The sequence below is a fragment of the Hyperolius riggenbachi genome, chromosome 9 (genome assembly GCF_040937935.1).
Source record: "Hyperolius riggenbachi isolate aHypRig1 chromosome 9, aHypRig1.pri, whole genome shotgun sequence".
In the NCBI taxonomy this organism is placed as follows: Eukaryota; Metazoa; Chordata; class Amphibia; order Anura; family Hyperoliidae; genus Hyperolius; species Hyperolius riggenbachi.
In genome coordinates, this window is record NC_090654.1 from 264,940,411 (window position 1) to 264,953,883 (window position 13,473).

General features: G+C 47.2%; 1 protein-coding gene across 2 annotated transcripts in view; it reads left to right on the forward strand.

The window, feature by feature from the left end:
* Positions 1–11: 11 nt before the first annotated feature.
* TMED8 (transmembrane p24 trafficking protein family member 8) overlaps positions 12–13,473 on the forward strand; it is a 32,985-nt gene continuing 19,523 nt past the window's right edge. Inside the window, exons 1-2 of one of the 2 annotated variants that reach the window (XM_068254476.1) lie at positions 12–209; positions 7,116–7,233. In XM_068254476.1, the coding sequence (XP_068110577.1) occupies positions 134–209; positions 7,116–7,233 (194 nt within the window). In that variant the 5' untranslated portion in view covers positions 12–133. The remainder of the gene's footprint in view (positions 210–7,115; positions 7,234–13,473) is intronic. The other variant, XM_068254477.1, reaches the window with a different exon arrangement.

Genomic DNA, 13,473 nt, shown 5'->3' on the forward strand with positions numbered 1-13,473 from the left:
ACTTTCCGCTTGCTGCTCTAGTCTCCGCCTCCTACACGCCGTCCGCTCTGATTGGTTGCTCTACGTTCCCCTGCCGTAGGCCACGCCCCTGTACGGAGATTGCCGAGCAGACCCGAGCTGGAGGCAGCTGCTGATGGATGCAGAGGGGGATGCGGCTGGAGCTGCGGCGGGGGAGACGGAGGAGAATCCAGGGGAGAGCCTGAGTGCAGGTGAGGTCACCCTGCTGTGTATGGGAGGGGGGTTGTCTCTATTATATATCATTTCTGAATAGCAATTGGGGGCATAAGTATGGGGGTTCCCTCCCCTCTTCCTATAGGGGTAAATACACATGTTTATGGGGTCCCTTCCTATAGGGTGAATACATACAGGGCCGGCCTTAGGTTTCACAGCGCCCTGAGCGTAACCAGATTTTGGTGCCCCCCCCCCCCCCACATTCATCCTCTTCGCGTGTGAGCGCACCACACACATTCCTGACATATAGCTATAAGTCCCCCCCCCCAGTATAGGTAGCCAGGTAGGTGCCCCCAGTATAGGTAGCCAGTATACTTGCCCCAGTATAGGTTAGGTAGGCATTTGTCCCAGCTATAGGTTAGATAGGTAGGTGCCCCCAGTACAGGTTAGATAGGTAGGTAGGTACCTGCAATATAGGTTAGATAGGTAGCTGCCCCCAGCATAGATTAGATAGGTAGCTGCCCCCCAGTATAGGTTAGATAGGTAGCTGCCCCCAGTATAGGTTAGATAGGTAGCTGCCCCCCAGTATAGGTTAGATAGGTAGCTGCCCCCCAGTATAGGTTAGATAGGTAGCTGCCCCAGTATAGGTTAGATAGGTAGGTGCTCCCAGTATAGGTTAGATAGGTAGCTGCCCCCAGTATAGGTTAGATAGGTAGGTGCCTTCAGTATAGGTTAGATAGGTAGCTGCCCCCAGTATAGGTTAGATAGGTAGGTGCCCCCAGTATAGATTAGATAGGTAGCTGCCCCCCAGTATAGGTTAGATAGGTAGCTGCCCCCCAGTATAGGTTAGATAGGTAGCTGCCCCCCAGTATAGGTTAGATAGGTAGCTGCCCCCCAGTATAGGTTAGATAGGTAGCTGCCCCCCAGTATAGGTTAGATAGGTAGCTGCCCCCCAGTATAGGTTAGATAGGTAGCTGCCCCCAGTATTGGTTAGATAGGTAGCTGCCCCCAGTATAGGTTAGATAGGTAGCTGCCCCCAGTATAGGTTAGATAGGTAGCTGCCCCCAGTATAGGTTAGATAGGTAGCTGCCTCCAGTATAGGTTAGATAGGTAGCTGCCCCCAGTATAGGGTGGGTAGGTAGGTAGGTAGGTACCCCCTCCCCTCATAGTGGAGGGGGGAGCCGCGGGGAGGGCAGCCCGACCTCTCCCTCCCTTTCTCTCCGGGCCACCCTCCGTGCTCCCCCCTCCGATGTAGCAGAGAGAACAACTCACCTCCCTGGTTCCGATCGCCGGCGCCTCTCACTTGCCGCTGGTCTACTCTCTTCTACATAGTTACTGATACACACTAAACTTCCTGTTAAGCAGGAAGTTTAGTGTGCATCAGTGACTAATGTAGAAGATACCAGCGGCAAGTGAGAGGCGCCGGCGATCGGAACCAGGGAGGTGAGTTGTTCTCTCTGCTACATCGGAGGGGGGAGCACGGAGGGTGGCCCGGAGAGGAAGGGAGGGAGAGGTCGAGCTGCCCTCCCCACGCTGCGGCTCCCCCCTCCATCACGGCGGCCGCACGGAGATGTTTCCCCCCCCCCCCAGCAGCGGCACCAGGGGGCGGAGCGGGAGGACCCAGCTGGGGCTGCAGCGGCAGCCTCCACGTTTAAACATGTGGCCAGGGGACAGGAGCGCCCCCTGGAAGCCGGCGCCCTGAGCGATCGCACCGGTCGCTCAGGTCAAAGGCCGGCCCTGAATACATATGTGTATGGGGGGGGGGGGGGTCTCTTCCCTTCCTATAGTATTTGGTTCCCTTCCCTCCTCCCTTCATATAGGTGCAATATATATGTGCATGGAGGTCCCTTCTTTCCTATAGCGGCATTATATATGGATGTGGGGTGTCCCTTCCCTTACCCCTTCTTATAGGGGTGTTTTATATGGGGTGACGACACTGTGTATAGGGGGTGTCATCCCTCACCCTCCTTCCTGTAGGGTCATCAATGTGGATGGTCAACAAGGTGCAAATATTTTTGAGTTGATGCAGGATTATGCAAATTTTATATGCAAATGTATGCAGCTTGAAAATGTACCGATCAAATTTTACCTTGGCATGATTTGATTGGTTCAATGTTCAAGCTGCATATATTTGCATACAAAATTTGCATACTGCTGCATCAACTCAAAATTATTTGCATCTCATTCACTATCCTTAGTTATCTCCATCCATGTCTTTATGGATCTTGCTTTGTGCACAGATGTGCAGTCACTTTGGAACAGGAATCCAGGGGTTGTGCTGGAGCACGGTGAGCAGTTTTTCGGCTTCACCCTGCACACAAAATTTCCTATGCGGATAGAAAATATCAGGGATCGGCTGCGGTTCACATCATTTTGGTCATGGCAGAATCGATTTTCATTGTTCAGATCGATTAGTGAAGGAGATTTGCATAGGATCTCCCTTGTAGTATATGAGTCGCTAGTCATTTCACTTTAGTTGATCGCCTAATCGCTGGGTGGAAAATCAAGCAATGTATGGGTACCTTCAAGCGGAACTGAACTCAGAACTTCCTCTCAGCTCTAAAAGATAAGCAACAGCAGAATAACCTTTAAAGAAAAACATTCCTTTGTTACAGCTGATACAAATTACAAATCTGCAGTGTGTCTACTTCCTGCTTGCGTGGAAACACATATTGTTAAAGTCCTGTGTTTACAAATTAGCTGCTCTGCTGTGGCACCCAGCTGAGAGATCAAAATACACTTGTGATTATTCACAGCTGAGGGGGCATTAGACAGGCTAAACTCCCTTAATACATACAAGGTGCATTTTTAATGTTTTCCTTCTGTCCTGTGCAAGAGTTCAGGTCCACTTTAAGGGCTTGTTCACACTAGAGGCATTTTTTGGAATTTTTAAGCACAGGCGATTTGTACAAATTGCCCTAAAAGAGCTTACGCTATGCTTTCCAAAGAGCTAGTTCTCATTGGGGCGTTCTGTTTGCTTTCTGCTGACAAAAGCGCTGCAGCCCTGAATGGAAGGTGTACGGAAATCGCAAAGCGCTTTGTATAGCGATTTCCCCAGCGCTTTAATGAATACATTGTATTTATTCATTTCCGGGGTCAAAGTAATCACTTCCTGATTGATGCCAGGAAGTGATTTAAATAATTGCTCTGCTAAAGAGCTTACAAAAGCTCTTATAACACGCAAAGCAGAGTGATTAGGAAAAAAAATCGCTCAGCGCGGGCGATAGCGCGCATGCAACGCAATGTGAACAAGGCTTAACAGTCCACAATAATGAGGAGATTTCACATTGCTCAGGTATGACAATATGACACTGGAATTCACTCATAATACTGTGATATAAATATTCCTATGTACTGCTGGCACTGTCCCTCTCTGATCAGGTGTCTCTCGTCTTCCTGATTTGCTTGCTGTGAAATATCAGACCTCCAATTCAAAGTTATTCAAATAGCGAAAGGCGAGCAGAGAGCGTCGCTTGTCTCACCTGGCCTGAGCGCGTCGGGAGACCAGAATCCTTTTCTGCACTCCTATTTTATGAAGAGGTCAGGTGGCTCATTACCTGCCTTGTGCACGGGCTCTGGAAATATGTATTCCAGCGAGTGGAAAATAGCTCACAAATAGATTAATTAACGCTATATAATATTTAATTAATTCAATGTAGAGCACCTTACTAGGAGAGGGTTAATTACGTCTGGGGCCCCTGGGGGGGGGGGGGGGTCGGGGGGAGATGCTGCACCTGATGTAAGTCTTGCACGCTGTGCTCTGTGTGTATAATAACAGCAGGGAGGGGTGACGCCTTGGGGACGCAGCCAGGTAACGCCCCCTCTCCCCGGAGAGGCCAAATCAGCAGCACAGAGTTAGCAGAAGTGACACTGGGTGTGTTATTATCTACTTATAGTCAGATCTGTCCTGTGTGACACGTACAGGTGCCCATACAGTGGTGTATCAATAGGGAATACAGAGGTTGTGACCACACCAGGGATCCCAGGACCAGAGGGGTCCACTAGGGGTCCTCCTTCATCCATCTTACTAGGTTTTCATTAGTGTTATGCTGTTAATGAACACATTGCATTGCATAGCGGTAATCCTTAAAGGATGACTGTAGGTGGAAAGAGAGTTGAACTTTCCCGGGGCTTCTAATGGTCCTCCGCAGACGTCCTGTGCCCGCGCTGCCACTCACTGATGCTCCGGCCCCGCCTCCAGTTCACTTATGGAATTTCCGACTTTAAAGTTGGAAAGTCACTGTGCCTGCGCGGCCACACCCTCGTTCCCGCTGACGTCACCAGGAGTGTATTTGCAGGCCCAGTACAGTCTGCGACTGCGCAGTACTCTCCTGGTGACGTCAGCAGGAGCGAGGACATGGCCTCGCAGGCGCAGTGGTTTTCCGACTTTAAAGTCGGAAATTCCAGAAGTGAACTGGAGGCGGGGCTGGAGCATCAGTGAGGGGCTGCGCAGGCACAGGACCCCTGCGGGGGATGATTAGAAGCCCCAGGTTAGTTCAACTGTGGCGAGGGCACAGAACAACTGTCAGGGGCTGGAGAAATCCCCAGGTAAGGGGAGTTTTTTTTTTTTTTAACAGCTTGGATGTTTCCTTTAACAAACTGTTTCCTGACTCTCCTGGACACTGCAGCTGTCCTTGGTAGGTTTTGTGGGTTCCATATCAATACAGTGGTTTGGGCCCCATGTAGAACTTGCACTGAGCCTCAAGCTCCTTTGTTACGCCACGGTGCCCATACATTTATTGATTGGCACCTGATGTGGCCAAAAGATATCAGAGCGGCATCTATCCCTGTCTATAGAGCAGTCTCCTGCCCCCCCCCCCCCCCCCAACTGACAACGGAATCGGGCAGGAGCAGTTTGGATACAGATAATGAGGACAGCCGACTTTGCTAATGAAGGGGACAGTGAAGCATTCACACTGCAGGGCACAGGGCTGTGCTCCTACCTGACTCTAAGTTCCACAGAGCTGAGGGGGGATTCTGGGCAGCTGTAATTTTGATCAGTTTCATCCAGAAATCGATTGAAAATACAGTCGGGCGGTCATGTTGAGGCATCAAACTTTGTCAGATTCGATCTCTGGGATCAGATCTGCCAGGGAAAACTGATTAGTGCATGGGCACGATTGGCCAATTTTACTCCCCCCCAAACTTAGTATGGGGGCCAACAGATTTTGAATACTATGAACAATTGTGTAGGTAAGCTCTCATACTACATGGAGGTGGTCAAATTGGGCAATCAAAATCGGTGGTGTGTATGCACCCTTACAGAGCATCAGTTCTGTCCCGAGTGACATTTACTATAACTTCAGACTGACACTTTGGTCATAAAAGCTAACATTCTACTTATGGGAAATCGGACATATCCTGTATAAATGTTACATCTTTGGGCTAACTTCACTCACAAGCGCTTATGCTGGGAATACTCCATGAGGGTTTTGTTTTGTTTTTTTTGGCAGATAGATGGCTCGATAGATAATTTCCGACAGGTCCGATCTGATTTTTATCATTTTCTGATCAATTTTCTCATAGAAGTGAATGGAAATCGATCGAAAAATACGATCGGACAGTAAATCTGCTGAAAATCTTGTGTATTCTTAGCATTACCGTCTACTATAGACCAGAGACGCTGTGGCACAGATTACAGGGAGCCAAACATAGTAAATTATTATATCTCTATATAATTTTTTTATTTTTTGGGGGGAGGAGTGGCCACTTACAGCTGGATTCACAGCTTTGTGAAAATGTACAAGACTGATTGGCTGGACTCTGAGTTGTCCAAACTCTGCCCTTTACTTTAACCATTTGGGACCGGCTGCCTAACCCCCCTTAAAGGGAAGGTTCAGGGACGATCAAAAAAAAAAATAAAAAGCCACATCCACTTACCTGGGGCTTCCTCCACCCCGTGGCAGGCAGGAGGTGCCCTCGGCGCCGCTCCGCAGACTCCCGGTGGTTTTCAGTGGCCTGCCCGACCTGGCCAGGCCGGCGGCCAGGTCGGGCCTCTTCTGCGCTCCAATCTGCGTCTCACTGGTGTGCGCTGACGTCATCGGACGTCCTCCGGGCTGTACTGCCCAGGCTCAGTAGTTCTGAGCCTGGGCAGTACAGCCCGGAGGACGTCCGATGACGTCAGCGCACACCAGTGAGACGCAGATTGGAGCGCAGAAGAGGCCCGACCTGGCCGCCGGCCTGGCCAGGTCGGGCGTGCCACAGGAGACCACCAGGAGCCTGCGGAGCGGCGCCGAGGGCACCTCCTGCCTGCCACGGGCTGGAGGAAGCCCCAAGTAAGTGGATGTGGATTTTTATTTTTTTGTGATCGACCCTGAACCTTCCCTAAGGACCCCCCCCCCCCACCTGTGTGGCCAGGTGTCCCCCCCCCCCCCTGTATGCAGCAGCCTTAGCAGCCTTTACTCACCTCCCAGGCTCCAGCGATGAGCCACTGTGGACCCCTCCGCTCTCGCCGGCATCCCCGCACGTACTGCCGCTCAGTTCCGGGTCACAGCTTAATGACGACAAGCAAGGCACTGACGCCAGAGCGAGAGAAGATGCCGGCCAGAAAGGAGGGGAGAGGCGATCGCTGGGGAATGGCAGGAAGTTGAGTGGATCCTCTTCTTCATATCCCCCCCCCCCCCCACCACCGCAACAGTAACACAGAGATTACTACGATCCGCCAGCGATTGTAGCGATCAGGAGCCAATCGTGATGGCTGCTGATCACTGAGGGAAGATGTCAGCTGTCATTTTACTATTGTTGGTCCCCAAAGGGTTAAATCAATTACTATGTAGAGAGATGATTTGGGAATGATAGTATTTTCTCTTGGAGTGTGGAGCTGCACCTCATCCAGTTATGTGCTTTATGCAGTGGCAGTTTTCAGTGCCAGGTGAATGCTGCAGATTTGTAATGCTGATCCCCCACTATCCGCCGTATGTTACTGATAGTATCCCTGTCTCCAGCAGATGGCGATGTTCCTGGCAATGAGGAGAAGGATGCGGAGGTGACAGAGGAGGTGACCAAGGAGGTGACAGCTTTATCCATCCAGGAGAATGGCACAGAAAACAATGACAGTGACAAGTATGTCAGCCTTGTGTAGAACTTATTCAAACATCTGAGTAGCTTGGAATGACCACTCTCTTCTTTTGTAGAACAACCACCAAACATTTGTAAAATGCTTTTCTCCTGTAGGACTTTAAAGTGCATAAGCTTGTCTCAGATAATGTGTACAGGGGAAGAGTTATGTATTCATCAATTCCAGACTAAACCGGTGGCTTTTTAGTTTTGATTTACTGTAAACATGTCCTGGGTTGGAGCTGTCCTGATTAAGTTTGGCAAGGCATTCCACAGGGGAGGAGCAGCATGACAGGAAGCTCTGGCTCCAAAGGTTTTTAGTTGGGCTCTGGGGTGGTTAAGTTATTGGATCCTTTTTGATCTGAGGTTGTGGCAGTTGTAACACAGTAGCAACAAATCCTTCAGGTATCTAGGGCTTGGGACATGTAGGGATATGAAGGTTAGCATGCCAATTTGGAAAGGATTCTCCAATTTATGGGTAGCCTGTGTAGTGCGCAAAGGATTGGCGTTATGTAGCAATGGCAGGTGACAATGAAGCGGGATAAGCATATGATATAATGAATCGTATGTATAATTAATAGAACAATAGTAACAAAGAAAATAGTCTAATATTTTTATTTTCAGTTATATAGCTGTTTTTCTATAACATTGCATCATTCTCTTAATATTTGCAGTTTACAAATTACACTCTGTATTTGAAATGATGTAATAGAGCAGAACTAATGACCCTTTGAACTTCCTGGCAGCAAAACCTTAAAGTGAACCTGTAGCCTTTTTAAAAATAAAAAAAACAGATACTCGTTTAAGGAGAGGACAGGCTCTGGGTCCTATAAAGCCTTCCCGTTCTCCTGCCGGTCTCACTGTTCCTCCGCAGGCTGCTTTGTTTGAATCTCTCGCCGTGGGAGACTTCGGCAATCTTCGTAAGCACTCGTGCTCCCAAAGACTGGCGGCTCTGTACTGCGCAACTTGCAAGTGTGCCAGAGAGGGCGCTCACGTGTGGGCTGTCTTTGGAAGCCCGAGTGCTTAAAGGACTTACGAGGCGAGCATTGAAAAAAAAGTTAAGTACCTCATGTCCTTTGTAGTCCTTAGGGCAGACTATCGGCGCCTTCCTTTCAACTGACTGGAGCTCGGATCAGCGAATCCACTCTGCATTGCCAGCCCCGACCCTGCCCCGGGTCGCCTTATCAGACGGCGACTAGAATCGCCGCTTTAAAAGTTCCAGCGTCTGCGCACTTCTCTTAGCCCAGTGCGGCTGCGCAGGTATTCTGTGATGTCTGCGGCCCTCCTTGCTCCTATCACTCTGTTGTACGTCATGTGGGTGTGACCACAAGACCGCCCACATGACATGAATGATGTAAAAGTCAGCCGCGCCCCCTCAGCAGAGACGAGCAGCGCTGAGGGACGCAAGACGTGACTTGTCATATACTTGCGCTGACACTTTTTTTTGAAGAGTACTCTTCTAGTCGCCGTCTGATAAGGCGACCCGGGACATGAGGTACTTAACTTTTTTTTCAATGCTCGCCTCGTAAGTCCTTTAAGAAGATTGCCAAAGTCTCCCCAACCCGAAAGAGAGCAGTCCACGACCAGCAGTCCGGGGGAATGGTGAGACCAGCAGGGGGACGGGAAGGCACTCTATAGGACCCAAAGCCTTCCCTCTCCTCAGGTGAGTACCTGTTGTTTTTTTTTTTATATTTTAAAATTTGCTTCAGACTCCTTCTAAATAAACACGAAACAGTGAGAGACTGGTTGAGATAAGTGCTTCAGAAAATAGCATTGCTCTCGCAGAGCTCAGCAAAACTCTTTTGCATAGATACCGTGGTTTACAAAAGTATTCGGCCACCTTGAAGTTTTCCAAATTTTGTCATGTTACTGCCACAAACAAATCATTTTTATTGGAATTCCACGTGAAAGATCAATACAAAGTGGTGTACACGTGAGAAGTGGAACGAAAATCATACATGATTCCAAACATTTAAAAAAACAACAACTGCAAAGTGGGGTGTGCGTAATTATCTAACCCCTTTTTGGTCTGAGTGCAGTCAGTTGCCCATAGACATTGCCTGATGAGTGCTAATGACTAAATAGAGTGCACCTGTGTGTAATCTAATGTTAGTACAAATACAGCTGCTCTGTGATGGCCTCAGAGGTTGTCTAAGAGAATAGTGGGAGCAACAACACCATGAAGTCCAAAGAACACACCAGACATGTCAGGGATAAAGTTATTGAGAAATTTAAAGTAGGCTTGGGCTACAAAAAGATTTCCAAAGCCTTGAACATCCCAGCACTGTTCAAGCGATCATTCAGAAATGAAAGGAGTATGGCACAACTGTAAACCTACCAAGACAAGGCCGTCCACCTAAACTCACAGGCCAAACAAGGAGAGCGCTGATCAGAAATGCAGTCAAGAGGCCCATGGTGACTCTGGACGAGCTGCAGAGATCTACAGCTCAGGTGGGAGAATCTGTCCATAGGACAACTATTAGTCGTGCACTGCACAAAGTTGGTCTTTATGGAAGAGTGGCAAGAAGAAATCCATTGTTAACAGAAAAGCATAAGAAGTCCTGTTTGCAGTTTGCCACAAGCCATGTGGGGGACACAGCAAACATGTGGAAGAAGGTGCTCTGGTCAGATGAGACCAAAATGGAACTTTATGGCCAAAATGCAAAAAGCTATGTGTGGTGGAAAACTAACACTGCACATCACTCTGAATACACCATCCCCACTGTCAAATATGGTGGTGGCAGCATCATGCTCTTGGGGTACTTCTCTTCAGCAGGGATAGGGAAGCTGTTCAGAGTTGATGGGAAGATGGATGGAGCCAAATACAGGGCAATCTTGGAAGAAAATCTTTTGAAGTCTGCAAAAGACTTGAGACTGGGGAGGAAGTTCACCTTCCAGCAGGACAACGACCCAAAACATAAAGCCAGGGCAACCATGAAATGGTTTAAAACAAAACATATCCATGTGTTAGAATGGCCCAGTCAAAGTCCAGCTCTAAATCCAATCGAGAATCTGTGGCAAGATCTGAAAACTGCTGTTCACAAACGCTGTCCATCTAATTTGACTGAGCTGGAGCTGTTTTGCAAAGCTAGAATGGGCAAGGATTTCAGTCACTAGATGTGCAAAGCTGGTAGAGACATACCCTAAAAGACTGGCAGCTGTAATTGCAGCAAAAGGTGGTTCTACAAAGTATTGACTCAGGGGGCTAAATAATTACGCACACCCCACTTTGCAGTTATTTTTCTTTTAAATGTTTGGAATCATGTATGATTTTTGTTCCACTTCTCACATGTACACCACTTTGTATTGGTCTTTCAGGTGGAATTCCAATACAATTGATTCATGTTTGTGGCAGTAATATGACAAAATGTGGAAAACTTCAAGGGGGCCGAATACTTTTGCAAACCACTGTAACTGAAGTTTCTTAACTTTTCCTGTACAGTTCTAATTCTTAGCTGTACTACACATAAAAATCATATCATAAGTATATTTTCACTTCAGATACCCTTTAACAGTTTTGCGGCAGCATTCTGTACTAGCTGCCAGTGGTGTAGGTCTTTATTTGGAAGGCCTGCATAGAAGGCATTGCAATAGTCTAGCCGTGATGTCATGAAGGCGTGAACTAGGGTTAGAAGATCCTCTGAAAGAATGAGGTTCTTAAAGGGGCACTATGGCGAAAAATTGTAAAATTAAAACATTTCCAGAGTAAAATGAGCCATAAATTACTTTTCTCCTATTTTGCTGTCACTTACAGTAGGTAGAAGAAATCTGACAGAAGCGTCAGGTGTTGGGCTAGTCATAGGGGATTCTCAGAGATTTATTTATTTTCAAAAGCACTTAGAGAATGGTAGTTGCTCTGTCCAACTGCCAAAAATCTGTGTAGCGAGCAGGGAAGCTGGCCAACATCTTTGTATAAATCCTTTTTCAGGAATCTCTCTCTCTCTGTGTGTGTGTGTGTGTGTGTGTGTGTGTGTGTGTGTGTGTGTGTGTGTGTGTGTGTGTGTGTGTGTGTGTGTGTGTGTGCCGCGATCACGCGAAAACGGCTGGACCAATTTGAACGAAACTGGGATGATATGTTCTGGGGGTCTCGCGGGCCCCCTGCACACCTGGGCGGAGCTACAAACAGCAAATCAGAATCCACCCATTCAAGTCAATGGCAAAAATGTAAAAGGCTGCCATTCTCACAGTAATCGAGCCACAGTCCCCACACTTGGCACAGTTGGTCACTTGGTGACCGAGGTTACAAATCCAGGAAAAGTGGGCGGATCATAAAACAGCCAATCAAATTTCAGCCGTTCATTTTAAATGGGAAAATGTAAATTGCAGCCTGTTAATCGCAGGGTTCTCAAACTTGCCACAGTTGGTCACTGGGTGAATGAGATTAAGATTCAAGAAAGTGGGTGGAGCCTACAACAGCCAATCAAAATTCACCTATTGATTCTCAAGGAGAATATTTAAACTGCTGCTATTCTTACACTTTTAATGGCAGAGGCTTCAAACTTGCTACAGTCGGTCATTGGGTGACTGGGGTCAAAGTTCACTAAAGGGGCGGGGCCACATACAGCCAATCAGATTTCCTTGGTGGATAAACTGCTTCCATTCACACATTTTTGATGCCTAGAACCTGACAGCTCACAAACTTGGTCATTGAGTGACTGTGTGTGAAGGTTACAAAAAGTGGGCGGAGCCAAAACAACTTTTACTGGGAAAGTATAAACGGCAGCCATTCTTACACCGTTAATGGCAGGGTTCTCAAACTTTGCACAGTTGGTCATTGGGTCACAGATTAAGATTTTGGAAGGTGGGTGGAGCCTACAACAGCCAATAAAAATTCCCCTTTTGATTTACAAAGGGAATATTTCATCTGCTACCATTCTCTTATACTAGTAAAAGCAGATGCCTGAAACCTGGTACAGTTGGTTACTGGGTGATTAGGGTCCAAATTCAGGAAGGGGGGCAGAGCCACAAACAGCCAGATTTGTTTATTTTTCAATGGGAATATACAAAGTATTGATACCAAGGATCCCAAAGCTGATAAACTTGATAATTGAGTGACTGTATGTCAAGGTTAGAAAAAGTGGCTGGTGCCAACAACTTCATTTTTTACATTGCAGGGTTCCCAAACTTTACACAATTGGCCACTGGGTGACTGGGATGAATATTCAGAAATGTGGGTGGAGCCTACAACAGCCAATCAAAATGTACCTATTAATTTTCAAGGGGAATATTCACATTGCTACCATTCTTACACTGTTAGTGGCAGAGGCCTCAAACCTGATACAGTCAGTCATTGGGTGACTGGGATCCAAATTCACTAAAGGGGTGGAGCCACAAACAGCCAATCAGATTTGTTAGATTGATTTCAGCCATTCTGTTATTGCCAGGGTTCTCAAACATGACACAGTTGGCCACTGGGTGACTGTGGCTAATATTCATAAAAGTGGGTGGAGCCTACAGCAGCCAATCAAAATTCACCTTTTGATTTTCAAGGGGAATATTTACTTTGCTGCCATTCATGCACTCTTAATGGCAGAGGCCTAACATCTGCTACAGTCAGTCACTGGGAGACTGAAATTTAAATTCTGAAGGGAGCGGGCCAAAAACAGCCAATCAGATTTGTTTAATTTCAATGGTAAAATGCAACTTATTGATGCCAAAGACCCCAAAGCTCATAAACTTGGTCATTAAGTGACTGTATGTCAAAATTAGAAATAGTGGGCAGAGCCAAAAACAACTAACTTTTTACATGGGGAAATGTAAACTGCAGCTTTTCTTACACTGTTAATGGCAGGGTTCTCAAACTTCACACAGTTGGTCACTGGGTGACTAGGATTAATATTCGGAAAAGTAGGTGGAGCCTACAAGAGCCAATCAAAATTCACCTATTGATTTTCAAGGGGAATATTGAAACTGCAGCCATTCTCACACTGTTAATAGCAGAGGCCTCAAACCTGCTACAGTCAGTCGTTAAGTGTTTGGGGTTCAAATTCAGTAAAGGGGCGGAGCCAAAAACAGCCAGATTTCTTTGCTGGATAAACTGCTTCCATTAGCACAATTTTGATGCCAGGAACCCAAAAGCTCACAAACTTGGTCATTGGGTAGTGACTGTGTGTCAAGGTTACAAAAAGTGGGTGGAGTTAAAAACAGATTTTTCTGGGAAATTGTAAACTGCAGCCTTTCTTCACTGTTAATGGCAGGGTTCTCAAACTTAGCCTAGCTGGTTACTGGGTGACTGGGATTAATAAT